This window comes from Panicum virgatum, chromosome 3K (assembly GCF_016808335.1).
Source record: "Panicum virgatum strain AP13 chromosome 3K, P.virgatum_v5, whole genome shotgun sequence".
Classification (NCBI taxonomy): Eukaryota; Viridiplantae; Streptophyta; class Magnoliopsida; order Poales; family Poaceae; genus Panicum; species Panicum virgatum.
Genome location: NC_053138.1, coordinates 54,389,137 through 54,415,315, shown reverse-complemented (window position 1 = coordinate 54,415,315; position 26,179 = coordinate 54,389,137). Strand labels below are relative to the sequence as shown.

General features: G+C 42.5%; 5 protein-coding genes across 5 annotated transcripts; all 5 read right to left on the bottom strand.

Moving 5' to 3' along the window:
* Nucleotides 1-468: 468 nt before the first annotated feature.
* Nucleotides 469-2,066, bottom strand: LOC120699677 (glutaredoxin-C15-like). The gene has a single exon (XM_039983700.1). The coding sequence runs from the start codon at nt 1,070-1,072 to the stop codon at nt 758-760; it is 315 nt and encodes a 104-aa protein (XP_039839634.1). The 5' UTR covers nt 1,073-2,066; the 3' UTR covers nt 469-757.
* Nucleotides 2,067-2,273: 207 nt separating this feature from the next.
* Nucleotides 2,274-3,160, bottom strand: LOC120699675 (putative glutaredoxin-C14). The gene has a single exon (XM_039983699.1). The coding sequence runs from the start codon at nt 2,964-2,966 to the stop codon at nt 2,649-2,651; it is 318 nt and encodes a 105-aa protein (XP_039839633.1). The 5' UTR covers nt 2,967-3,160; the 3' UTR covers nt 2,274-2,648.
* Nucleotides 3,161-7,751: 4,591 nt separating this feature from the next.
* LOC120699674 (glutaredoxin-C15-like) lies at nt 7,752-8,363 on the bottom strand. The gene has a single exon (XM_039983698.1). It carries the CDS (start codon nt 8,306-8,308, stop codon nt 7,994-7,996), a length of 315 nt encoding a protein of 104 aa, XP_039839632.1. The 5' UTR covers nt 8,309-8,363; the 3' UTR covers nt 7,752-7,993.
* Nucleotides 8,364-13,476: 5,113 nt separating this feature from the next.
* Nucleotides 13,477-14,302, bottom strand: LOC120699673 (putative glutaredoxin-C14). The gene has a single exon (XM_039983697.1). It carries the CDS (start codon nt 14,133-14,135, stop codon nt 13,818-13,820), a length of 318 nt encoding a protein of 105 aa, XP_039839631.1. The 5' UTR covers nt 14,136-14,302; the 3' UTR covers nt 13,477-13,817.
* A 6,116-nt stretch (nt 14,303-20,418) lies between these two features.
* Nucleotides 20,419-24,664, bottom strand: LOC120699672 (E3 ubiquitin-protein ligase MIEL1-like). Its single transcript, XM_039983696.1, has 12 exons — nt 24,440-24,664; nt 24,109-24,196; nt 23,223-23,267; nt 23,103-23,135; nt 22,933-23,010; nt 22,804-22,847; nt 22,681-22,721; nt 22,132-22,214; nt 21,950-22,041; nt 21,769-21,838; nt 21,414-21,452; nt 20,419-21,038 (listed from the first exon to the last, which is right to left on the bottom strand). Exons 1-12 carry the CDS (start codon nt 24,538-24,540, stop codon nt 20,889-20,891), a joined length of 864 nt encoding a protein of 287 aa, XP_039839630.1. The 5' UTR covers nt 24,541-24,664; the 3' UTR covers nt 20,419-20,888.
* Between the last annotated feature and the right edge of the window lie 1,515 nt (nt 24,665-26,179).

Sequence of the window (26,179 nt, the reverse complement as noted above, 5' to 3'; positions counted from 1 at the left end):
ACCTAGCTTCGATTTGAGCCGCTGGACGAAGAAAACGGTGGCCGGATGATGGAGTTCGACGTCGAGGTGGGGCTCGATGGCCATGGATGGCCAGTGGCCAGAGGATCCGCGATTCCGGCTATACGGCGGTCGGAGCTCAGTTCCAAGGGGCTGGGGAGGGAGCTAGGGAGGTGAGGGAGCTTCAGGTGCGAGTGATTTGAAGAGGATGGAGCGGAGGCCAGGGATTTGGCCGGCGGAACGCGAGCTGCTCGAGCTCGTTCGAGCTCTGCTCGAGGAAGAAGAAAGGGAGAGGAAGGAGAGGGCGCTGGCAGCTCGGATGAGGATGGCGAAGGAGGCAGTGCGGCATGAGCAGGGATGCGCGTCGTGCACGGCGTTAGCGGGCGCCGTTCGTGGCGAACTTGGACACGGCTTGGTCTGTGTGTGTGGATGATTCCACCATTAGTGGTAATGATTATATCAATCTCTCAGTTAATCCTAATCAAGGTAATTATTACGTGGGTTGTTACAATTAACTCATCAAAGTCCACATGCATCTCACTCTGAAAATCCTGGAAAGGTCAGGGTTACATACATCCATGTACATTCAAAGACACGGACTGGTCATTCCAAACCCTTTTCAGCCCTGCAAGTGGTGACACTACTGGCCGCGCTGAACAAAACTTCTCAAAATTCCTGTTGGGATTTGGGAACTATATTGGATCGGAGCGAGGAATTTTTATATATAGTTGCTGTCGCCAATGGATGGAGGATTCAGACTTCAGAGCCATATGGCGCCGGCGGCCTTGAGCATGGGCACGAGCTCGCCGCCGAGGTGGAGCGACATGACCTTGTCGGTGGAGCCGACGAGGTTGTCGCCGACGAAGACAGCAGGGACCGGCGGCGTGCGGCCGAGGCGGCGGGCGAGCTCCCGTTCCATGTCGCGGCCGCGCGGGTCCTTGTCCAGCTCGTGCACCGCCGCGCACACGTCGAGCTCGGAGAAGAGGCTCAACATCGCGTGGCACATCGGGCACTGGCTCCGCGTGAAGATCACCACAGCCTTCTCCGTCGACAGCCTCGACACCCTCTCCGCCATCGCCGTCGTCTCTTCTTGATTTCTCTAGGGCTGTGTGCTTTGCAATGCAGGGAAAATAGTCGTGTAGATGAATAGTGTAAATGGGCTAAATGGTCGTGTAGATGAATAGTGTTAAATTAAATTAATAGGGAAAATAGTAATATTCTTTATGAATTTAGAAAAATAGTCAAAGAAGTAGTCAAAGTCAAATACTATAACTAAATACTTGAGAAATAAAATTAAGAGAAATTTTCATTGATATTAGAAGCAAATTATTTAAATTAAGAGCCCATGGAGAACTTTATTATTTTCACTAATAATAGGCTACCACGTCAATTGAAAAAAAATATATTTTTAGTATTCATGTCAATTTATTTAGTGGATAGATTTTATAATAAAACTATTAAGCTACATGTTCATATAGAAAAAACTAGCTATTACCACATTAAATGATGAATAAATAGAAAAATGAACAGCATCGATACTAGTAGGTTTGTGTTATAACTATTTAATCTTTTAGAAGAATAGATGACGTATAGAAGATTAAAAAAATAGATTGGATCCATATATGGATATTGCAACTCAGACCCCCCTGGTGGCAATTAAAATCTGTGTTGAATAGAATTGAAGCAACCCTAATTTGTATGGAAACAAGAGGAGAAACAAAATAAAGTTCAAGAAAAAAGTTATATTAAGTTCAATAACCCAAAAAATATGTTTCTACATAAGTACATACCCTTTATCCTGAAAAATGAATTCATGTTCCAAACCATATAATATGATGATAAGAAGTGAGAATGTCTTGGTCTGGGTCACTTAACAAAACAATGACATTAAAACAATAATGACAATGAAATAACTAAAAAACCTTATATAAATTTGCTTTTAAGTGAAAAACCTAAATTTTAGTGTGAAAAGAAAAACTAGCTACCCGCGCTATTTGCGCACGCGACCTTGCTAGTTATTGTATGACCAAAGTGTTGGTCGATGTCATGCGCATAATGACTAATGAGATCTGTCGACACTAAACGTAGCTCTGGTGCAAGCATCCGATAACATATCACTGAAGCGTCTGGTGTTCCAACTCAAATCATGCATAATGCAGAGGTTAGTTATAAATCAACAGTTAGTGTGACTTAGAACACAATGTGATGACCTATATGAGCAAATGCACATGCTATGCAAACTCGTGCACATTCGCAACACACATGTGCCATCATCCTGGTTACTAATAGAACTCTCATACATATATTGGTACTCATAAGCCCGTCGTAAAAAGGTGATAGATTGCTCGATCACACGCACCGTTGAAAAGTTGCACCAAAACATCTAAAAACAAGAAGAGGAAATCACAAAGCAAGGCCATCTCTCTCGCTCACGGCTCAGTGGCTCACTAGCTCCTACCTGCAAGGCATCTGTGAAGCTGGCAAGCTAGTTTGCCCTAGTTATTATTCTTGTCAGAACTCAGAAGAACAGGACCGGAAAAACCTGTCATCAACACACATACTACACTCTACTAACCTTGGTACTCTTGGAAGATGACCATGGTCTTTATTTTCAAGCTTTTGCATGGTACGCAGCGCGGCCGCCCTGGTGTCTACAGCCAGAGCGCGCCGGCGTTCATGAGAATGGGCACGAGCTCGCCGCCGAGGTGGAGGGACATGATCCTGTTGGTGCCGCCGACAAGCTGGCCGCCGATGAAGACGGCGGGGACGGCAGGGGCCCTGCCGCCGAGCATCTTGAGCAGCGCGCGCTCCATCTCCTTGCCCCTGGGGTCGCTGTCCAGCTCGTGCACCAGCGCGTTCACGCTCAGGTCCTGCATGAGCTTCGTCACCGTGTGGCACATGCAGCAGGAGCTCAGCGTGAACACCACCACCGCTCGCTCCGACGCCAGCTTCATCACACGGTCGGCCATTTGCTATGCTTTGGTTAGTTTAGTTTCTTGGCTGCAAGAACTCGATCTCTAGATCTCTCTCTCTCTAGCTATATATATATAGATCTGCGTGTGTGTCTCCCCTCTATCTATTTGTCAAGCCTTCGTCGTCGTTCTCTCTGTAGCTCTCTAGTGCTGTCAAGCAGCTATGGATGGATGGTTTGGGAGAACAGGGGTGGCTGCCTTATATAGAGTTCGCAAGCAGGCTGCTAGGGTTTTCATAACAGGTCCGGGTCTACTAGAGTTAATTTGCAAGTAAGTTTAGTGTGAGGATGAGTATAATTAGTGATGAGCTTATCTGGGAGTTTCTGGAAAAACAAAATGTTTCAAGGAATCTCTAAGCTGGTACACAGCACAGTGGCTACTATAGGTAGCTAGGACCATGCTTGCATAGCACATCTTTTACCTAGGAAACAAAATAATACTAACACATATGATAACTTCAAGGTCCCACATTAATTATGAGATTATTTTGAATCCAAAAAGCTCTGTGGTTTGCTCATTGCTTTGTTGGAAAGGATGGCATCATGTACATGCATGTGATCAATACATGTTTGGATAACGCACGAGCTAGCCGTCTTTTTAATAGGGCCCAAGGAATGTATCTTGGAAAGCTAAGGTGCGGTTGTGTGTTGACCTAATGAGAATTTCATATGCATGCATATGGCCTGTGAGGGTGCAGCTGTGTAGTCCCTTTTCTTCTCATGGGTTAGGAAGAAATATAGCACGTTTAACGTACGTATGTATGCAACCAACTCGCCCAACTTGATCAATCCGGTTCGAGGATCATAAATGAAACCGGATTGATCATTAGTAGACTTATTATCATCAAATATTATTTTTTATTCTCATAGAGTAGTAATGTGATGATCCTCGAACCAAGGATATCATTAGTAGACTTATTATCATCAAATATTATTTATTTCCGCTGAAGTTTCTGACAGACTATATCTGGCCGGTGGTGTATATGAAGCTGTATGATATCGTCTTACAGACTTCGTCTGAAAACATCATCTATGAAGTAAAACATGGACACATGCATTGCAAAGCATTTTCTAAAAGTCTCCCAATTAACCTTTGAGTAGTGGAGCCAGTAAACCTATCGTTAACCGGGATTTATTCCGGTTCCTATTTTTAACCGTGCTATCACTTCTCGGTTTTGGTGCCTAAGTTGTGATACCTCATCTTTCCTTATTGTTTTGAAGGAAGATTTCCTCCCATTTGACAAGTGGCACAATTGATTGTAGCTAGGTTGGATAATGTATAGCTGTAGTACAGGTTGGATTGTGATGGGTCGAATCCATAGCAATGCAACAAGGATAATGTACGTACGTGAACAGATGCTCCATCTGTCATCTTTCAGACTCTGAAAGTTCCTGCATTCTCCAATTGCCACAGCCCACAGTGCATTGCCTACATCAGTCCTGACAGATGCCGTTGCTCCCAGTGCACGACTAAATGCGCATGCTATAACACGAATGGTGCCGACGACGATGGGGAATACCGGTACACAGTACGGCCAGTAGTGCACTAGTGCTTCGTCTTACGACCGGCTGATCAAGCCGACTTCGAAGGAACCAGGGATCGATCACCTCATCAGCAGCAGGTTTCAGAATAGCATCCAAAGTGTAGCTAGCCAGGACAGCGCTCATCGCCTCGCTGACCGGCCTTATCTTTTTTTTTAAAAAAAAAAGACCGGCCTTATCTGCGGCATGGAATCTGACCACCTTGCACGCGGCTTTTCTCAGCAGGTTGAGCTGCCGCTGCTTTGTGAACCAGCCTGACCTTATCAGATATGAGGCGCTGCGACGACGGCACGATCGGACACGATGCAATCTTGGCTTTTCATGCCTCACTGCATCCTTCCCTAGGTACAAAAATCTTCCATGAGCTAAAGCTAATATAATAATAAGAATGAAGGCTAGATGAAAAGATTCCGTGGCACAGTTGCTATCTACCTGTATATATGATGCTTCAGGCATCTGAAGAGGAAAGTCGGACATTATCTGATCTTTTCTCCAGTTTTCTTTTCATTTTTTTCGTATATGTATGACGCAAACATCCAGCACACGCATGGAAGATTGGATATTAGGATAGAGATATTCTTATACCCTATATCTCACCTGGAAAAGAAAGGAAGGGGAGAGAAAAGGCTAGTGTTCTGTAGAGCAATCTCTATTGCTCCAGAATCGTTTGCTTCTTCGCGGTGCTTGCTTAATTCTTGACCCCTCAACTTCTCAAGGGGCGCTCGTGGCTTCTGCAAGACGTTAGCAATAGTGGCTCCTCCAAGAGGAGATGTTTCTTTACCTTTTACCATTTCAATCAAAGAAAATTCAAAAATTCAGTTAAGTGAAAGTAACCGGCTGCAGTAACCACAGCTTGGTTTTTCATCTTCAAGTTGTCCAGTTCAAACCATTGCAATTTGTTCAACTATATCTCTCAAACAAGTTGTCACAGAAATACAAGTAAACTTTCAGTTACAACGATTTCCGTATTGCTTTCATCTTCTCTAAAGAACATATGGATTTGTGTGGGTACAGTTTAACATTGTGCTTATGATTCTTCCCCATGTGTTTCACAAAAGAGCTAATCACAATCTATTACAGGGCTACACTATTGTGATATGCCTTAAATAAATTCATGATGTGCCGACACCTACGAGGATCTTATGCCCTGGTCCGTGCCATCACATCCCATTTGTGTGCAAGTGGTCTAGTAGTACCTACATAGTCCACTTTTTTTCCAGGGCATCAAATCAGCGCATAAGCTCAAAACCAAAACCAGATTAGCTTTACGGGGCGCAAATACAGACATATCAAAATGATCCTATCAATTTTAGAAAGTTGAATTCTAATTTGAACATGACAATTGGCACCGGTTGATGCCTACGACTCTATAAGCTACCGATACCTATGCGTTGAGATCTAAGAGACTAGTTCTATTCTCATCCTTCCATCTTCGCATTCAGATAATCCTCTTTTGGTTTTCGGGTCCGGTCTACCTTTAAACTGGATCAATTCTCTTCTTATTAATATACGCCGAACCACAAGGTTCAGGATCTTTCAAAAAAAAATCCTCTTTTGATGAGCTATGTTTGGATGTTTCTTTCTTTCCTTTGTTCATTTAAGATACATGATGTTTTGAGTGAAGAGGCACCATATTTTCAGGGACACATTTTGTTCACAGAATGATTGCATTGATATCAACCCTCAAACGTGTAGCTGACACAGAAGCATGCATCTGCAAAGGATAAGTTGAAAAGCTAAGCACAGGGAAATATGAAAAAAACAAACTATATACAGCGATAACCACAACTGATTTGAAGCATTTCAAATCCACAGAATTTCATAGAATAACCATGAAGTTTTCAGATATTCCTACTTGACCAATGCAAATAGCCTAAATAATCTTACAGTTGATACTGCTGTTTTGCAAAGAATTGCCCTTTTTTACGCACACACCATTATCAGTGGCGTGGTGGCACTAGAACTGTATCCTGTAAAAGAAAACACACAGAATAATACGCAAGATTGTACGACCGTTGACAACGAGAGGATGATTGCTACCCTAATGTTGATGGATAGATTCCGTGACGAATTGCATACCGCGATGCGCCGATGCCTCGACAGGATGATGGTTCCCTCGGCATATGTTGCTATACATCAAAGTAGCGTTATATCATTCTGTCAGAGGATCCTATAGGATCGACATGCGGCCTGGCGCCACAAGTAGTAGTAGTGATGGCTACCACGGCATCACCTGTTAATCTCTCTTGAAATAATCCATTTACACTTAATTTCTACGATTCTATTGAAAAATGGGAGTTTTTCTAATAAATATGCCTAGAAAAAGTGTTCGTTAATTTTCACTTTCTTGAAGCAAAGTTAACCTGCAAAGTAGGACAAATATGTACAACATTTGAACAGATCAAACAAAATATAACGAAAAAACTTATTGCACATAAAGAAGTGCAAGCAAACTCATCAAAAATAGTATTGTTATGAAAAGGAACAATTAGAAGTAGAAATTTAGTCAGATCAAGCACATGTTTTGGTTATTCATCAATTCAATCTATTATCTTATTATTTAGCCAAACAAACGGAACCTCCACGTTCGCTCTCAAGGCCTAGAAATTTCCACATTAATCTGAGAAAAATAGAAAAATAAAAATTACCCACCACTACCATTACGATAAAAATTAGCCTAAAATACCCCTGTGCCTAATTAAAAATCACCCACCAATGCCATTATGAAAAATTAAATATAAAGTATCATTTAACTATGTATCAGTTACAAATATATACTATTAATAAAAACTAAAGCTAACAACAATCAATCAAAATAAAATGAAAATAAGAATAATTATCTGTATAATATTATTAAAGCTCAACAAATCAAATTGTTATTATAGGTAGATCATAGTTGAATTGTTTTAATCAACAATAAGACATAATTTTTGATAATGAACAAGCTGATGTATGGTAAAAAAAATAGTATAACATTTAAGTAAGGATACAACGTCATGCAAATTTTTGAATTTTCAATACTAGTCGCACAAATGCGCGGGCTATACGCCTAGTTTCCATGGTAATAACCAAATTTAAAGGATATCTTTTTTAACACCTTTACAAGCATATTCTTCATTTAAGCTTGTAGTTCTTTAGTTCATTTTTTGAAAAAAAAAGTTATATCGAGTCTATCAACCCGGCCCGGGCCCTGCTTAATTAGTATCAGGGCACAATCCAAAAACCAAAAGACTAGGAGAGACAATTAACTCATCAAAGTCCACATCTCACTCTGAAAATCCTGGAAAGGTTAGGGTTACATATGTCCATGTACATTCAAAGACATGGACTGGTCATTCCAAACCCTTTTCAGCCCTGCAAGTGGTTACACTACTAGCCGCGCTGAACAAAACTTCTCAAAATTCTTGGTGGGATTTGGGAACTATATTGGATCGGAGCGAGGGATTTATATATATAGTTGCTGTCGCCGATGGATGGAGGGATTCAGAGCCATATGGCGCCGGCGGCCTTGAGCATGGGCACGAGCTTGCCGGCGAGGTGGAGCGACATGACCTTGTCGGTGGAGCCGACGAGGTTGCCGCCGACGAAGACAGCAGGGACCGGCGGCGCGCGGCCGAGGCGGCGGGCGAGCTCCCGTTCCATGTCGCGGCCGCGCGGGTCCTTGTCCAGCTCGTGCACCGCCGCGCACACGTCGAGCTCGGAGAAGAGGCTCAACATCGCGTGGCACATCGGGCACTGGCTCCGCGTGAAGATCACCACAGCCTTCTCCGTCGACAGCCTCGACACCCTCTCCGCCATCGCCGTCGTCTCTTCTTGATTTCTCTAGGGCTGTGTGCTTTGCAATGCAGGGCGTGATGCCCTTTTATAGTGTTCATCCGCTAGAGGAAGGGGAGAATGGTGGGTGCTTGTTGGAGACTCGGAGAGGGATAAGAATATTGGACGTGTGCATTGCACGCTCAAAATGAGCAGTGCTTTAAGGCACGCAATACTGTCTCTGTCGTTTAGTTTCTTTTTAATTAATTTTTCAATAGTGCTTCATTTTTAGTATTTACTTTTTAATTAGGCCAGTCTCAATGCATAGTTTTGTTGCACAGTTACCTAAAACATAAACTAGGTAATCGTACCGGATGAGTTTCATGGGGATGAAACTTCTATCATATCCCATGAAACTCTTCCTTCTCACTTTTTATAAATATACTGTCACATCAGCAAAATTAAATGCTCATAAAACTCTCATGAAACTCCACTGCAGTTATTATGTCTTGGACAGTACAGTGGAGCTAGGGTGCACTGCAGGGGTGATATATAAGGGACAGTTGGTCGTGAACTTAGTTGGCTAATCTATATGTGTGCGTGTGCATTTATAGTAGTGAAGCTTGCTAGGAATTATGAACAAACTAAGGTGAGCCAACAATCAAGCTATGCTAGTCAATTTTAATCTAATAAGATTCTTCAAATATAGAATGATGCAAATTGCAATTCAATTCGTCACTCTTTGTAACTTTTTTTTTATTTTACTAACTTTAATCATGTTGTATATATCTCTCTTGATACCTAAATTTCACATAAACTTACTACTAACAGAAAATGTTCATAATATAGGTCAACTACTTAGATATTATTAGGGTATATGAAGTGTAATTGGGTTCTTATCATGTTAAATATTAAGAATATTAATGCACCTAAGAAATAAAGGAAATTATAAACTATTACACCATCTGATCACCATCAGAAAATTTGTGTGGTCATAGACGACGCATAGTTCTCCATACATGCATCTGTCCATGTCCATTTGTTAAAGTTGCAAGCGCATCAGGCATGCATACTGGATGAACTTTAAAACAACTTCAATGGGGCCTAGCAAAGATACAAGGGGAATATTAGTTTTTTTTATGCCGGCCACTTGAAAATATGGAATCTCGCCAAAAGTTAGAAAAATCCCCATGTTTTCCTTTATTTTTATTTCATGACCAGGGCCACAAACCGAAGCATCTGATGCTGATGTGTGTCAATGGGTTGGTTTGTTATTTTTACAACAAACACCGACCTTGGTTATTTAACTGGCGAATTAATTGATCAGACGAGAAGAATTGTGGGATTTTACTCTTTTGCGAAGAAATTAACAAATTATTTATAGTCCTAGTATGTTAATTAGATATACTGATAAAGAATTTTTTTATTGTTCAAGTATTTAATTATTAAATCAAGCAGATGATGTGCATAATCTCAAATTCTCAATATGCACGCATTACATCACTTGGCATATATCATAAAATGAAAGAATAAAGCAATACTACAACCCAGCCGCTGTGGGCAAAAACAATATTCGAAATGAAGTGCAAAATATGCGTGTACATTATGTCTCTAAAAAGAAGGAAAACTACCCATCATGCGGCTTCCCAAAGTTGGAATGCCTAATGTTCCGTTAGGCTAGAATTGAATGTGCTTCTTGCTTCCAGTCTTAATATTGAACCAAAGCCATCAAAATACAAGAACTACTCCCTCGATCCGTTTTCAAATTATATCATAAATGTTAAATGTTAGTACTATATTGGATAAATTTGATCAAACTTGAAATATTTTGACTCTCCAAGAAAGATGGAATGACTTAAAATTTGAAACGGAGGGAGTAGTCCACCACCAAAAAAAAATCGGAGTGTTGCTACAAATTGTTTTTGTAGTAGTGGACTAGCTTGCTGTCACTTGCAGAATAGTCCATACATCATTTTCAATATATATGTTTAATGAGCCAGTTAAATTTATTATCAAGACAATAAAACCTTTTTCTGAACCAAAAACACAGCGATGACAATAAAACCTTTCAGAGCTAGTTAGTAGGACCCCATCTTGGGTAACAAATGAAACTTGCCCCAGCCGAACTTTGGTAAAAAAATTCCACTTTTGGGTTAGTGTCAACTTGACTGCATAGAACTTATGACCCAATAATCTAGTTTTACTCAAATATAATAGTGAAAACTGAAACCAAGATAAAAAAAAACGTGGATATGATCCGTGACAATGATATCCACCATGGGAGTTTGGATCAGCATGGATTCGACATACGTGCACGTAACACGACGTGGCCATCGAGTATATGTACCATTTCAACATCGGTATATGAACAAGAATCAAATCAAATAAAATTCTGCTAAAAACAAAAAATGCAAAAAAGTCAAAGTTAAAGTTATTATATTCCACGTTAAGGGATCCAGCCTACCAGCCATACACGAATGGGGCTCCCCGATAGCTAGCTCACAACGTGGTGTTCAACCGACGGTTTGCTCTGATCTTCACATCCTATTGTGGTTTAGGAATCTTGAAAAATAGTGACATTATTCCTGCATAAAAAAAGGACAGTGTAGTCATCAAGTACCTACAGGCAGCCCCCACCACACACACGCGCACGCACAAAATTACCTCAACAGGTTTGTGTGTGCGATGCCGCGATCCGAGACCGATGGCAATCCATATGTGTGTGACCTTTATATCCAGGGGCGGAGCTATGTTGTGGGTGTGTTGGGTGCGGGCGTGCCCACAAAATTTTGAAAACTAGCTACTACTTCTAAAATATCACCATATAAACTCAAACATAATCCATATGATCTGAAATGACGCACCCCCTCAATTTCTCTCTAGCTCCGCCCCTGTTTATATCCATTTGTCAGCTATCCAAGTCAGATACATATACTTAAATATCTATACACGCAGTTCAATTTTTTTCCTGAATTGTAGAAATTAAAGCCTGGGTACATCACATATGAGCTTAATTTCAGCAGAATACACACAAATTGTATGTCCAGCCAGCTTTCATCCTGCTAATCAAGTGGCGCAAATATGTTTTCAGCTGTAGTAAAGTGATCTTTGTTTAAAATAATGCAGTTCTTTTCCCTAAACTATCATCAAATAACATTTTGAGTTCACTAGGATTTTATTAAGTGTATATTCTTACTTATGAAAATGCGTATGTAATTCAAAGACCAAACTGTGATTCATAGCTAGTGGTATAATCATCATTACGTACCATCTGGTCCCATATAACAGAAAGATCCTTCCTTGGAACTTTATTTCTATTTTTGGGAGGTACTTTAGAGGAACCAGAACAGGAATGCGCCCACTAATTATTTATTTCACGGTTATCATAATCAAGAAATGAATAGATGTTACTTTTTTCAGATAATAACACTGTTTAATTATTCATTCTTTTCTTTCTTATTTATTTTAATTGACTTCGATAAAAAAAGCATTTGTTTTCCTTATTAACATAGATGTAGCAGCATGCCCTGGACTCGTGGCACCATATCAAATTACACTACAATAACTATTAACGGAGGCGGTCAAATCTACTAACCGAGGCGGGCAACCCCAACTGCCTTGGAGGCTCGGAGCAAAGGTCGCGATAAATGATCTAATTTCCGAGATGATTTTGATGTCCGTGTCGATTAATCAAATAAAATTTTGTTTTTTAAAAAAGAAAAAGCCCGTCGAGCCCATCACGAACCCATCCCTGTGCCCGCCGGCCACCCGCCTCCGCACCAGCCGCCTGCCGTAGCCGCCAAATACGGCGAGGGATCCACTGGATCTGGCCGAGGAAGGAGGGGAGTGCCACCTCGCCGGATCAGCCGCGGCGCCGCCCTGGCCGGATCGGCCGCTGCACCGCCCTGGCCGGCCACTCGCACCCTCACCGTCCTGGGCGACATGGTACCGCCTGCTCCCACGCCGCCTAGTCACTTGCGCGCGCGCCATCCGGCCGGCCGCCCAGCCACGCCCATGCTGCCTGTCCACTCGCGCGCGTGCCACCATGGCCGCCACCAGCGCCAGAGAAGGGAGGCGGGCTCAGGAGGAGGAGGGAGAGGGGCCGTAGTTGCAGGGGAGAGAGGCGCCGGAGGGAGATGGTGGGGCGCGTGAGGAGAGGGAGAGGGGCGCCGGAGAGGGAGATGGTGTGAGGAATCCTAAGTCTTGTATATATACGTGTGCTCACAATTGGATCTGGCTGGGCCTGGTGAGGCGGTTGTCAAACAATGCTCGCCTCGGTTAATATATTTTAACCATGGCAGGCATTATAATGGTGCCCGCCTCGGTTAATATATTTTGTCAGGCAATTGTCGTAACCGTCTCAGTTAATAACAAATGACCTCCTCCGAGGACATTTTTAAAGATCACAGTTAATGCTTTTTTGTAGTAGTATTATTCGGCTGCTTTGGTTGTAATGAAAATTGAAAAATCTGCTTTGCTCTTTGGCAAAAATTGTCATAACAGGGAAAAAAGAATCTCTCCAACAAATCATGGACAAAATGGTCTTTGGTCTAAGAAAAAAGAACCATCATGCTTTAAATGTATTAAATGTAAAACAGCTTTAGTAGTTAGCTTGTTGCTTTTTCAAGCAAAACATGTTCTATATTTTCATTGAGAAAATCTGCGACCAATACTTTGCTGATGGATGGCCTCATTCTTTTGAACATTACAATATAAATTATGAGATAAAATGATTCACTCGTCTTTGTGTACCTAACCAAGCGACTCATCAACAAGATACTTCAATAGTTGAGCTAAACTTACTGGGAAATATGGCCGACTGATGTATATGTTATCAGAGGAAAAAAAATGAACTCCAAAGACGAGTTGAATTGAACCATGCGGTACCCAGCTGAATGACATATTCAATTCCATGCATAGAAGATTTAAAATGCATAGTACATTGATGAACAATTATAACTTTAATTTATAGGACACAATTAAAATGCATGAATAGAGATAAATGGAACTGGTCGTCTATTTGAGTGAAACCAAGTTACTAACAAAGATCTATCACCATAACAGCATCAAGAACCACACTAATTAAAGTTTGTGACTAATTAGAACACAACCAAAATGCAAACACAACCAAGTTATGACCAATATGAGCAGATACATGCTATGCAATCTTGTATACATTGATTGCGCACATGCCACATCATAGTGCTAGCTTATTGCTGATAAAACCTCTCAAACATATATTGGTATTCATAAGCCTGTCGAAAAAAGGCTGACTGATTGATGATTAGTACACGCACGTGCCATTGCAAAGTTAGAACAAAACATCAAGAAGGCCATCTCTCTCTCGCTCACAAGCTCCTAGCTACAAGGCACGAAGCTAAGCAGCTAGTTTGCCCTAGTTATTCCTGTCAGAACTCGGAAGAACAGGACGGGAAAAACCTGCCCTCGACACACACACTAGTAACGACCCTTGGTACTCTTGGACCACGACCTCTTTATTTTTCCTGCTAGCGTATCCATGGCCATGCTCGCACGTACGTGACTATGCATGTCTCTACAGCCAGAGCGCGCCGGCGCTCTTGAGCATGGGCACCAGCTCGCTGCCGAGGTGAAGGGACATGACCCTGTTGGTGCCGCCGACGAGCTTGCCGCCGATAAAGACGGCGGGGACGGCAGGGCCCCTACCGCCGAGCATCTTGAGCAGCGCGCACTCCATCTCCTTGCCCCTGGGGTCGCTGTCCAGCTCGTGCACCAGCGCGTTTACGCTCAGGTCCTGCATCAGCTTCGCCACCGTGTGGCCCATGCAGCAGGAACTCAGCGTGAACACCACCACCGCGCGCTCCGACGCCAGCTTCATCACACGGTCAGCCATTTGCTATGCTTGATTGGTTTAATTTCTTGGCTGCAGGAACTCTCTCTTTCTCTCTCTTGATCTCTCTCTATCTCTCAAGCTTAGTTCTCTCTCTAGCTCTGTCAAGCAGCTGTGGATGCACGTGAAGAGATGAGTGTTGTGTATGGATTGATGGTTTGGGAGAACAGGGGTGGCTGCCTTTTATAGAGTATGCAGGCCCTCTAGGTTTCCTTAACGGGTCCGGTTCTCCTATAGCTGCAAGTAAGAATAAGATGGACCAGGGAATACATGTGTACTTTTTCGAACAGGCCAGGATATCTAGTTTAGGGAGATGATGAGTGAGGAGCTGATCTGGGAGTTTCTAGAACAATTGCAGAGTGTCCTAAGGAATCAATAAGCTGGTACGTATAGCAACTACAGTGGCCAGCTAGCTAGGACCATACCTCTTTTGACTCTGATGAACGATATATTAAAATAAGTTCAACGTACCACATTTGTAGAATTGAATACAAAAAGCTCTGAGGTTTGCTCATCTATCATGACTTTTCAAAAGGAAAGGGGTGGTATGGAGGCATGAGATCAATTGGTGTTTGGATAATGCGCGTGATCCGTCTTTTCAACAGGGCCCAAGGAATATATCTTCCAATGTTATGTTGTGTTGATCTACTTGAGAATCATCCTAGATCAGATTGGGAATGTATGCATATGGCCTATGGGCGTCCAGTGCCCCTAGTTTTGTTCTCTTAGATTTGGTAACCATATATACTCAAAGTTGTTTCTGCAAAATTTGTCGAACCGATCAACTTTATTGCCTTCTCAAAAGTGACAGAGGCATGCAAGGTGAAAATTAATTACTGTTTAGTATCTTGTTCACCAAACCCAAAAGGACAGATGGTAGAGGTGCTTATATGGAGGAAGAAGAGATGAACATCAGCTTGGGAACCAAGGTGGTAGCAGCTTAAGGGGCATATCAGTGACAATTTGACCATGGCTTCATCACTGCCTTTACTGATGCAGAAATATGATGTTTCCTTTTAGTTATGAAGAAAACAGGATTCCTCTGATGATGTTTATATGCATTTTTTACAAAAAAAAGCACAGCAACACACAATATATCATCATCTTAATGGCGCCTAGTTAAAACATGGTAATGGTGTTCCAATTTTGGAACGGTGTTGTGTCGCTACCTGAAACCATAATTTCCCTTTGTGCCAATAAAATCTTGGTAGAAGGTAGGCCCTATTTTTGCTTCTAACTTGAAACACGTGAAATTTAGTCCAATACAGGACCCATTTAGGAACAGAAATATGACATATGTCAATTTTCTTGTCAACTCCAGATGAGCCTATGTAGCTAGTTCTTGGTACAGCTATGGAATTGGCACGCCCAGATTCTTCAGAGAGATAGATAGGGTCATCAGGGCATTGTTTATGTCTGTTTTGTGGTTTTGCAATTAAAGTTGGTCACACAAGAATCATTTTTAATTATCTATCAACAAAATCAATTAATAGTTGCAGGAACAGAGAGGGAGAGAAAAGAATATATTGATATGATTTGGCTGTCTTTATTATCATGTTATTGCTGCAGGTGCAGGGGTGTAGAGGCCACCTAGTGCTATGTGAAAATCACATGTCCTCCTGGTTGGATATACATCAAGTTGATGGATTGATCTCAGAAGATAAACTGGAACAAAAAAGAATCCAATAATCTGTTCTTATCATCTCCGAGAGCACCATTATACATGGTGCACACTACGTTTTGTCACTGGCAAGCTGAATCGAGTGCATCAGTAACCTCTAATGTTTGTGATCAGTTAGTTCTTCCTTAAGTTCACTGTGTTAGAATGAGTAGAAGTATACAACAAATGGTACTAGTAGATAATTAAAGTTTCTACGAAATAGAACAAATGATAATAATGGCCAAAATCTTACGGGCCTATCGCCTATATCATTATATAGGCCATGTAGACACCTAAATGTTCCTCCTACCTTTTTGTAAAAATTGCCACTATCTAATCTATCACCTAATTGTCAAGTAATCCACCTGATCTCGATACATTTTGCATTTCATCTCATGATTCTCCAAAACAAATTTTAACTTTCGATAACATCTGATGTCTAGCAAAAAAAAAGATGGAACGATAGCTCAAAATACCATCCTCTTATCAGGATCACTCTATGGTACCCACCTGGATTCTAACATAACTGGCCTCGGATTTTTGCTGAAGTTACTGCTGGGATTTGATCCCCTAGGTTGTGATACCTCAGATATCTTCACATTTGACAAATGACATGCGAATTAAAGAGTGCTAGAGAACATACAGCGGTAGCGCAGGCTGGATTGCGATGGCTGGAATCCTTAGCTGCAAGGGATAATGTACCGGCCGAGACGTGACTGCGAGTACAGATGCCCAATCTGCTGGCAATTGAACGTAATTGGAATTTCAAAATCTGCTGTATACTGATTTTATTCTCTATATAAAACATGAAATCAATTTCACCAGGAAACTATACAAGGCAGAATTGTTTTGTTCATACATATCTTTGGTTACGCAAGTGGGGCTGGCAAGCTATCATCAAGCTAGTAAACAATAGTCAAGGCATGTTTGGAATATTAGGATTTTTCAAGAATTTTCCCAGTTTAAAATGGGGCTCACATTTGAAACTTTTTTGTCACTAGATTAATCAGCATATAGTATACAGATATATGGTTGCACACAGCCTTGGGTACACTAGAATTCACATTGGCACAGTAAGTTTATATTGTGAAGTTCCTGCATTCTCCATCCGTTAAAGCATGCAGTGCCTACCTCAGCCTGAAAAATACCAGATGCCATTGCTCCATGCACACCCATACAGAAATTGCATCTGTCGTAACAAGAATGGTGCCAACAGCGACCAGCAATACCCGTATGGTACGGCCACTACTTTGTCATATGACACATGGAACCAATTCCAACTGGCCGATTGAACCGGTTTCGAACGAACCAGGGATCAATCCCCTCAGCCAGTTTCAGAATAGCATCCATAATAGCCAGCCGGCCCTCACCACCTCACTGACCAGCCTTATCTGTGGCACGGAATCCGGCCAACTTGCCCTCAGCTTTTCTCAGTAGATTGAGCTGCCGCTGCTTTGTAAACTAGACTGACCTTATCAGATGTGCGGTGTTGCGATGCCACGATCCGACGTTGTGATCTTTGCTTTTCATATCCTTGCTGCATCCTTCCCTACAAAACACTTCTGTGAGCTAAAGCTAGGATGCTTAGAGCAAAAGATGCTGTGGCACAGTTGCTATCTACCTGTATGATGCTCCAGGCATCTGAAGAAAGTGAAATATATATTATCTGATATTTTCTCTAGTTTTTTCCCGACTTAGTTTTTGTACATGACGCAAACGTCCAGCACAAGCATGGAAGATTGCATATTTAGATAGAGATATTCTTATCCCTTATATCTGCCCTGATAGTTACCACCTGGAAAAGAAAGGAAGATGAGAAAAAAAGCTAGTGTTCTGTACAGCAATCTCCATCGCTCCAGAACCCTTTGATTCTTTTTGGTGTTTGCTTAGTTCTTGACTCTTCAACTTTGCAAGAGGCACTCAGCAAGGATGTTAGCATTCGCGGCTCCTGCAAGAAGGATGTTAGTTTACCTTTTGACAGATTTAATCCTTTGTGAATTTCAATCGAAAAAAGTGTACAAGTTTGGAGTGAAAGTAGCCAAAGCTTGATTCGTCACAAGTTCAACCAGCCGCATTTTGTTCAGCAATAGTTCAAACAAAGTTTCAGAGGCATACAGGTCAACTTTTAGTTAGACTGTTTTCTTAAGTGCTTTCATCTACTCAAAAGAAATATAGGTGTGCGATGCTACATTTCAATGTTGTGCTTTTATGATTCTTTGTCATGTGATTCACAAGACCTAACCTACAGGGTTACACTGTTGCTATATGCCTTAATAAGTTCATGATGTGCCGACACCTATAAAAATCTTATGCCTTAGGTACCTACAAAGTTCACTTTTTCCTAGCCATGAGCACATAATTCCTTAGCTCAAACCAAAACTAGATTAGCTTTAACAGGCACAGATACTAACATATCAAGACTCATCCATTCTTGGCATTTGAATTCCAATTTGAACATGGCAATTGGCACCAGTTGATGGCACTGACTCTATCCTACCTGTGCAATAAGGTCTAAAAGATGGACTCTATCATCATTTCATCTTCACCTTCAGAGAATCCTCTTTTGATGAGCTGTGTTGATTTGGATGCTTCTTTCTTTACTTTGTTCGTTCAAGATGCACAACGTTTTCACTGAAAGAGGCATGATATTTTCAGAGCCACATTTTGTTCAAAGAAAGATTGCACCTCTCAGCCTTCAAATGTGTAGCTGACACAGAAGCATGCATCTGCAAGGATAAGGGGAAAGACACAGGGAATACGAAGAAAACAAAAATCTATACAGTGATAACCACAGACCAAACTAAAGCACTTCAAATCCACAAAACTTAATAGAGTTAAATCTCAGATACGATTTGTACTTGAGCAAATGGCCTAAATCTCAGAGTTGATACCACTGTCTTGCAAAGAATCTCCTTTATGCAGGCCCGTATCATGGCGTGGTGGCACTAGAACGGTGTACCGCGGATAAAAACAGAAAACAATATGCATGATCGTACGATCGTTGACACTGAGGGCAATTGCTACCGTGCGACTTCGATGGACGATTCCGTGACGAATTGCATACAGCGACACCTTGCAGGATGACGGTTCCCAGCATCGAATATGTTGCTGTACGTCAAAGTAGAGGTATATCATTCTGTCGATCCTCTAGGATCAAGATGCGGCGTGGCGCCACAGTAGTGGTGTGGGCCACCGATGCGTCTTTCTTGACTTTGTCCATGGGCCACTATTTTAAAAAGAAAAGAAAGACAATAGAGATACGTAGGAAGGATACGCAGAATGTACGGAATGCACCATGCATTGTTGCGTAAGTCTTGCAAGTTGGGTGATCCTCTCAGGTGGCATAATCTTTTCTCTAAATTTTCAGTAACTGTGGTCCTCTTATTGGGGCACCTGCAATGCAAGTGCTCTCACATGGGTGACCAAAGAGGGATGTAGCCATATCGTTCAGTGCCAATATAAGCGCCCTCTTGCCTAATGCAAGCATCCCTATTCGACAGATTGCACTATCTTGAGCCTCCTTGAGCACTTGCTAATAAGCAGCAGCAAGCACCTTAAGCAGGGTACTAGAGAATGAACACGTCATTGATCCCAAAAAGGCAGTTCTGTTCTGTTAGGCACTAATATGCATGCGCTCTAATTAAGCCAAGCTGAAGCAAATCAAATTCAGTTTATTTTATAAGTATCTTGGGTTACGCCATGGATTCAGTATACCTTCCTGAAGTTTGAGGCAGTGATCGACCTGTTCAGCTGTCCTGATCAGTGTATGAAGCTTTGTCATTATGCAAAGACAAGAATTGCCTGCTGAAGTAGTTAGCAGAACCCATGAGCTGGACATCTTGCGCTGTGCTCCTGCTCCATGATTGACCTGGGGAATGAAAGCCCCAAAATCAACATTGACACACCCGCGCAAATACGCTCGATCCAATCTGTAAACTATTTAGAGCAAATCTGTGGGCTTTCGCATTTGCTGCACGAATCAGGCACCTGGGTGCAGATGCCTAATGGCCGAAAAAGAAAAGGAAAAAGAACGCGTATGCATTTTCGCCTTTTCAGTTCACTGAAGAGGCAGGCAGGCGAGGTACAGGGCTGGCATGGCCCATGGGGCGCTGAACTGGGTGCACCCGCAACCAGGAAACCACGGGAGTGGCAGAGGGATTCGGGATGGGGAACCCAGGGCACGGCGGGGCCGAATCTTGGCGGTGGCAGGGTCGGGTTTCCGGCGAAGTTGCCACATCAGATTATCATCAGAGCGAAAGTGCGAAACGAATAAGCAGAGGACGGTGGGGAGGCGCTGACGTACCGTGGCGAGGGAGAGCGGTTTCGAGCGCGCGGTGGCGGCGGCCGGACGCCGGAGGCGAGGAAGGCGGCGGCGGCGGCGGCAGAAGCCGAGGGAGGGCCTGAGGAAGCGCGCATTGACGGACGGCGGCCCGCTTCCCCGAGTCCGTGCGAGCGTTGACCGCGGTCAACGGAACGCCTGGGCCCGCCTGCCATCGGCGGACCCACCATTGCAATGGTTGCAGCCCGGCAAGCCTCTCGACTCTTGTGATGGTGCAACCAAAAATACCTTGAAAGATCTATGCACGTAAAATTACCAGAGGCACATTTGACTAAGCTCTCAGAGGATAAAACATGAACCCAGTTCTACTTCTACTAGTCTCACCAAGTTACCAGACATGCAATTCAGAAACAGATTGTTACAGGCGCACAACCAAGTAAACAACAGGCAAGGTATGCTCATCTTATTAGTTCTTACTACCATAGGGTTACAGTCGGATATTGATAACATGCTGGGTTTCACCTCCACCCAACGAGTCTGATACAATGGCGGCGTTCAGGAGACGGACAAGTTGTACGTCTAGGTAGAACAGGCACAAATGAGGTTGCTGGGAGTTCCGACAACAGATGTGGATTCAAGGAATGAATTGAATCTTGACAGAATAAGGGCAAAGGCGTCATGGAGACTTGACGATTCGAAGGCAGGGACGCCGCGTGCCACGAAACAATGTTCTTTCTTCGATTGTATGGTCCTGGCATTGCTTTCATCTGCCAGGCGTGGACCGGGCGTGAAGAATTCACTACAGGTTGTTGTCGGATTAGTCTGTTGTTGGTGAGCTGCTTCCGGATGAATCTGCGGGCCGTGATGTCGATCGGGTGTTGTACGAGTTGCAGTGGCTGCACTTGTGGCCAATTACATGGAAGTTCACTTCTGAGACCTTGTTGCAGTCGTTGCAGAGCACCCAAATCTGGCCAAGTTTTTAGCACAAGGAGAAAAGGCACTACTTAGATAAAAAACACATTTGCATTTGCATTACAAATTGTTCAGCTCTCGCCACTTCAAAAGATTCGCCTAAATAAGAACAGAAAGACCATACAGGGAAGGGAGGGGGGGGCTTTCCCCTGTGGGATGCTTAGCTACCCTGATTTGTCAGTAATAGAAGGCTGCAGAAAATTATCATAGGCAGGTATGAAACTGCTATAAGTGACGTGTGCTCTGAATTATATAGCAATAATCAACTTATACGCTTATTATCCATTGTTCAATGCCATAGCTAAGACAACTAATAAGCAGGTTAATAGTTGGAGTGCATAGCTGAGTGAAAATAAATGAAGAAGAATACCTTGTAACGATATACAGGAGGCATGATTGTTGCTTCAATCTACAAAAAATAACAAGGAACAGACCATCAGTCATTCAGCAAGTAAAAAAAGACAAGCAGAATATAGCTTCCCAGAACATCAAAACTTGCAGTGTGACTCAATTTTTTTATCCAACCAACAAATACTAATACTATTGTACAGTATCATCTATTATATCATATGAAAGGAGGGTTTCCTAAAAGAAGTGGGTTTTGTTTTTGTACAGCCCTGTGCCCCAGGAAATCACATCCTAGCTTCTGAAGTTACTACCAATAATTGTTTGACTCTGCCAGTTTACAAGCTGTTTTCAGTAGGGGGGGGGGGGGGGGGAGGTACCTCTTGATCCAACATCTCCCAGTGACGTGTCATGTCAAGAGCTGTCTTCGAGCATATTGGACAAGTGTATCTGTAGCATTAAAAGACCGACACAAGTTACCATAAACACCACCGCCTCAGAGAAGTTCCAAAGAATCATAATGAAGCATGCCTCCAAATTAATACAGGTGTAGGGTTTTACTTGTTATGTTCCACCATATCAGAAAAGCATTCCATGTGCATCGTGTGTCCACAGTTAAGAACTCTTGTTCCTTGTAACGAATCAAATAGATACTGCAGACGAAGTTTCAGTTATAAATTCTAGTTTGTTCCAAAGAAGTGCAAAGCTAGTTAATTCCAGAAACAGCAAATTATCAATCTTGCCTCATAACAGATTGGGCAATTCTGTCTCATTGAGTTTTCCACACACTGATGGTTATCACGCAGTGCAACAGAATAGCAAGACCCTGTTCATTGTAGAAATGAAAAGAGTAAGAAATACAAATTTAAGCATTGACACAAAGATTACCCAAATGTAGGTTTACTAGTGAATCTATAACTTTAAAAGTTGTGCAGTTTCTTCGATGCTATTTTTTTATCACCCTAGATGTCGGTCTCAACAATTTTATATTGGTATAATCTGCACACTTCACCATGGGTCATGGATCATTTTCCTTATAGAAAAGAAATAACAGAATCCCTACTTCAATTTTTCTTCAGTATTTAGTTTATATCAAACAATGTACTGATATCTAAACAAGGAACAAATGCAAGGGGAAATAACTAGTCCGCTAAAAGTAATGGCACTCTATCATGACAGTTACTCGAAGAGTGCATAATTTAGCAATTAGCATGGTACTGAACTACTGATTGCATATGGAAGAACATTCAACTAAAAAACTATATAATCAAATTGGTTCAAGCAAAGCGTACCACACTTCACACAGTGAAAGAAATTTTCCTTGCCACCAACCCTAGTTGAATTGAGTAAACACAGGGTCAGAACTTTGCTTAATTATATGACTGATCGAAAGCTTTTTTTTTGTGCTTGCTCACCTGCATATGCCACAATCTTTGCAATGGTACACCAATTTCTCTGTCTGTACCACATAATAAGTGAAGAAAAATGCATTGGTTGGTAGGAACGATACAAGTCTGACAACAGATAACGAACTTAGAACTTACATCATCATCATAAAATTTGCATATATCACAGAAGTACTCTCCCATATTGACTCCACAGCTTACACACACTTGTGAAACCTGAACAATAAACAAAGTTTCAGTACAAGCATAACGACATCTTCACGAGGTGCGAGTACTCAAAGAAATTTTCGCAACAATTTAAGTCGTACCGGCTGTTCAGTATCACAGAGTAGACAAACTACCTGCAAGAATGAAGGAAGTCAATCTTTCATAGTTTTTTATTCTACTAAAATTGTTTTTAGAAACTAGAAAGGGCATGAGAGATGTACTTTTTCAATATCTTGGCGACATATTGCATGTCGATCTCCTGAAGCCTACAGAGAAGAATGTGCCATCAACAAATTGGTCCAAGCAACATTCTCATTAGATGCTCTTTGCACAGTACCAAACCAGATAGTTAATTTTCTTCATATAACCAATATGTACCATTGCTCTCCAAATTAGTTTTAGTTTAATCTATTATGAATGATAACTTTTTTGGATCTATCGCAAGAACAGTTCTTGTTCTTTCATGTTATATAAATTCAACCCTACAGGCCCTGTTTTAAAAAACATTTTTAAACGTCGTTTAATCTTGATTAAACGCTAAACGGTGGCCTAGCGTTGCGTTTAATCACAGTGTTGTTTAATCACAAAAGACATTTAATCTACGTTTAATCACAAAAAACTCTAAACCATAGGCTAGCGTTCACCTAGCGTCTAGCGTTTTTTAAAACCTTGCCTACAGGACGATAAAAATGAAGACAATCAAGACATAAGACTGACCAGCATACCAATCCAGTTACAGCTTGTCCCACTGTCACAGAAAACTGAGAACTATGCATAAACTCCCCCCTTGGTTGAAACTGAAGTACATGGTAGTGCACTAGCAAATCGGTTAGCATGTGGAAGTCTAGGTAGCCTGCTTTACTGTTAGACAGGGATGAACACAATTGAGATCCAAGACTAAACATAAGCGTACAGAAACTACCAATTCAATTTCAATTTTCAACCCATCAGGTTCTCACGTGCCACTAAGTATGCACTAGCTACTCGATTTGAACAACCAAGGCGCCTCTGCAGATAAGTTTCCTGCTTTACTGCTCTGCACGAACGCCATAGCAGCACAACAGTGGTCTCCGGGGGCAAAAAAAAAAACGGAGAGCACGAGCTCACCGTGGCCTCGTTGTGGCAGTGTCGGCAGGGGAACACCTGCTTGCAGCACGGCGCCACGATCTTACACCTCCGCCGGTAATGCTCGCACCTGCAGAAACAGCACAAATTTCCTCCCCGTGAGAACAAGCTCAGCGAAACGAACCAGAAGCGGATCGAAGAAGACCCAAGGACCGAATCCACCGAGGAGAATCGGACAGGCCACGCAGATCCGAGCGATTCGACCCCCAGAGTAGCAAATCTAGGTTCCGTCGGGGGGCAAGGAAATGGAAGAGGGGAGGAAGACGAAGGGCGAAGCTAATCGAGGCGCCCGCCCGCCCACTCGCTCGCTCACCCGTGCTCCATCTTGCCCACGTCGCGGCGGTCGACCTCCCCGTCGCAGGCCGCGTCGACCTCGGCGGCGTCGTTGTCGCCGGGGAAGTGCGCTCCACCCATCCCCGGCGGCGGCGGCGGCGGTCGGTGAGGACGGGGAGGTGCCGGCCGTGCGGGTGGCAGATGTGTAAATAGCGAGGGCGAGCAGGGGGCTCCGGGTAAAACGGACCGATAGGGGAGGTGTAGTAGGAGCACGGCGCCTGATTTTTCCTCGCGTTTTATTGGTCCGGACGACGGAAGAGGAAAGGGTCGTCATCGGCGCTGTTTGTTTCCGCGGTTGCTTCGATTATGAGCCAAATAATTAAATTAATCCCGCCAAACTCTTTGCGTTCTACGCGCGTTGCCTGGCCGCCGGCAACGGAATAAGCGGCAGTTAGAATGTGGAGTCCCAAAATCGCGAGAAACGAGGTTCGAGCCGCTTAAGGGCGTGTTTGGGACGGCGTTGGCGCTGCGTTTCCGCGGGAAACGCAGAAAAAACCCGTCAAACACCTTGCGTCCGTCGCGCGTTGGGGCATCGCCAGCCACGCGATAATCGAGTGAATGAACGTGGGTGGGGAAAAAAGCGAGAAGCGAGCCGTCGGCCGCTTACCGCTTAAACGTGGCATGCGTTTTGAGGACTCGGTCCCAAACAGCGCCTAAGGCTTATACGCGCCGCGCTTTTTTGGACTGCGGTCCCAAACAGGACCATCGACTCGCGAGCTGGCCACACCGCTTTTAATCACCAACTGTGGCTTGGTCTACTAGTACTCTTTGGTTACTGAGAGCAATTCCAGCAGGACTACTAAATGAGTTGTCATTTCCATATTTGTTCGGTGAGTGCAAAAAATTGATCTCCAACAGGCCTTCCAAACGGGCTGCCATTTTGATAGCCCTTCCAAATTTCTCCACCCACCCCCCCTAATTTGGTGGCCCTCTATTTGGGCAGCCAACTATGGGCCCTCTATAGAAGCTCAATTTACTCGTTCTGCTGGAGTGGAGGCCTTTATTTGGGTGAGTAAAATTTAGAAGTAAGCTTCTAAATAGACATTTGCTCACCCAAATTTAAAAGCTCTATTGAGTTCCTCTAACCTTGTTTTTAAAACATAGTATATGGCACTATTTACTTTTTTAACACGGCCATGATCTAAAATCTAATGCTTGGATTTGTTAAATTTAATTGTAATTTTTCTTTTTGAATTGTTACTTAATGATTATTGGTATTATTTAATTAAATCAGATATAAGATGCAGTAGTAGGGTGTATTTTTCAAAAAAAAAGTAGCTCATTTGTTAAGTAAGAAAATTTTCCCATCATACCTTTTATATTTTTTATAATATACAACCTTTTATATTTAATTGACCATTTGGAGATGATGTGGCTAGATTTGTGTAAAACAATTGTGTGTTTACATTATTTTATAAAAAAACTAGTCCAGCATATATATTATTTATTTTAAAAATGTTAAGATGCTTGAAACCATTATTTTCTTCTTTCCTTCAATTTGTGTAGAGTCGGTGGAACAAGTAATCACAAAACTATGATCGTCATACAACCACATTGTGCCATCAACACTACATGATCAAGAAAAACTTAGAATTACGAAGAAAACACAAATTTGTCAAAGTTTTGTCTTGTAGACCCTTTGTCGCAAAAGAAAAAAAAAAGGTTTGGCAGACCTCCCTCCAATCCTCCATGCCTCTGATGAGAGGTACCATTGCATACA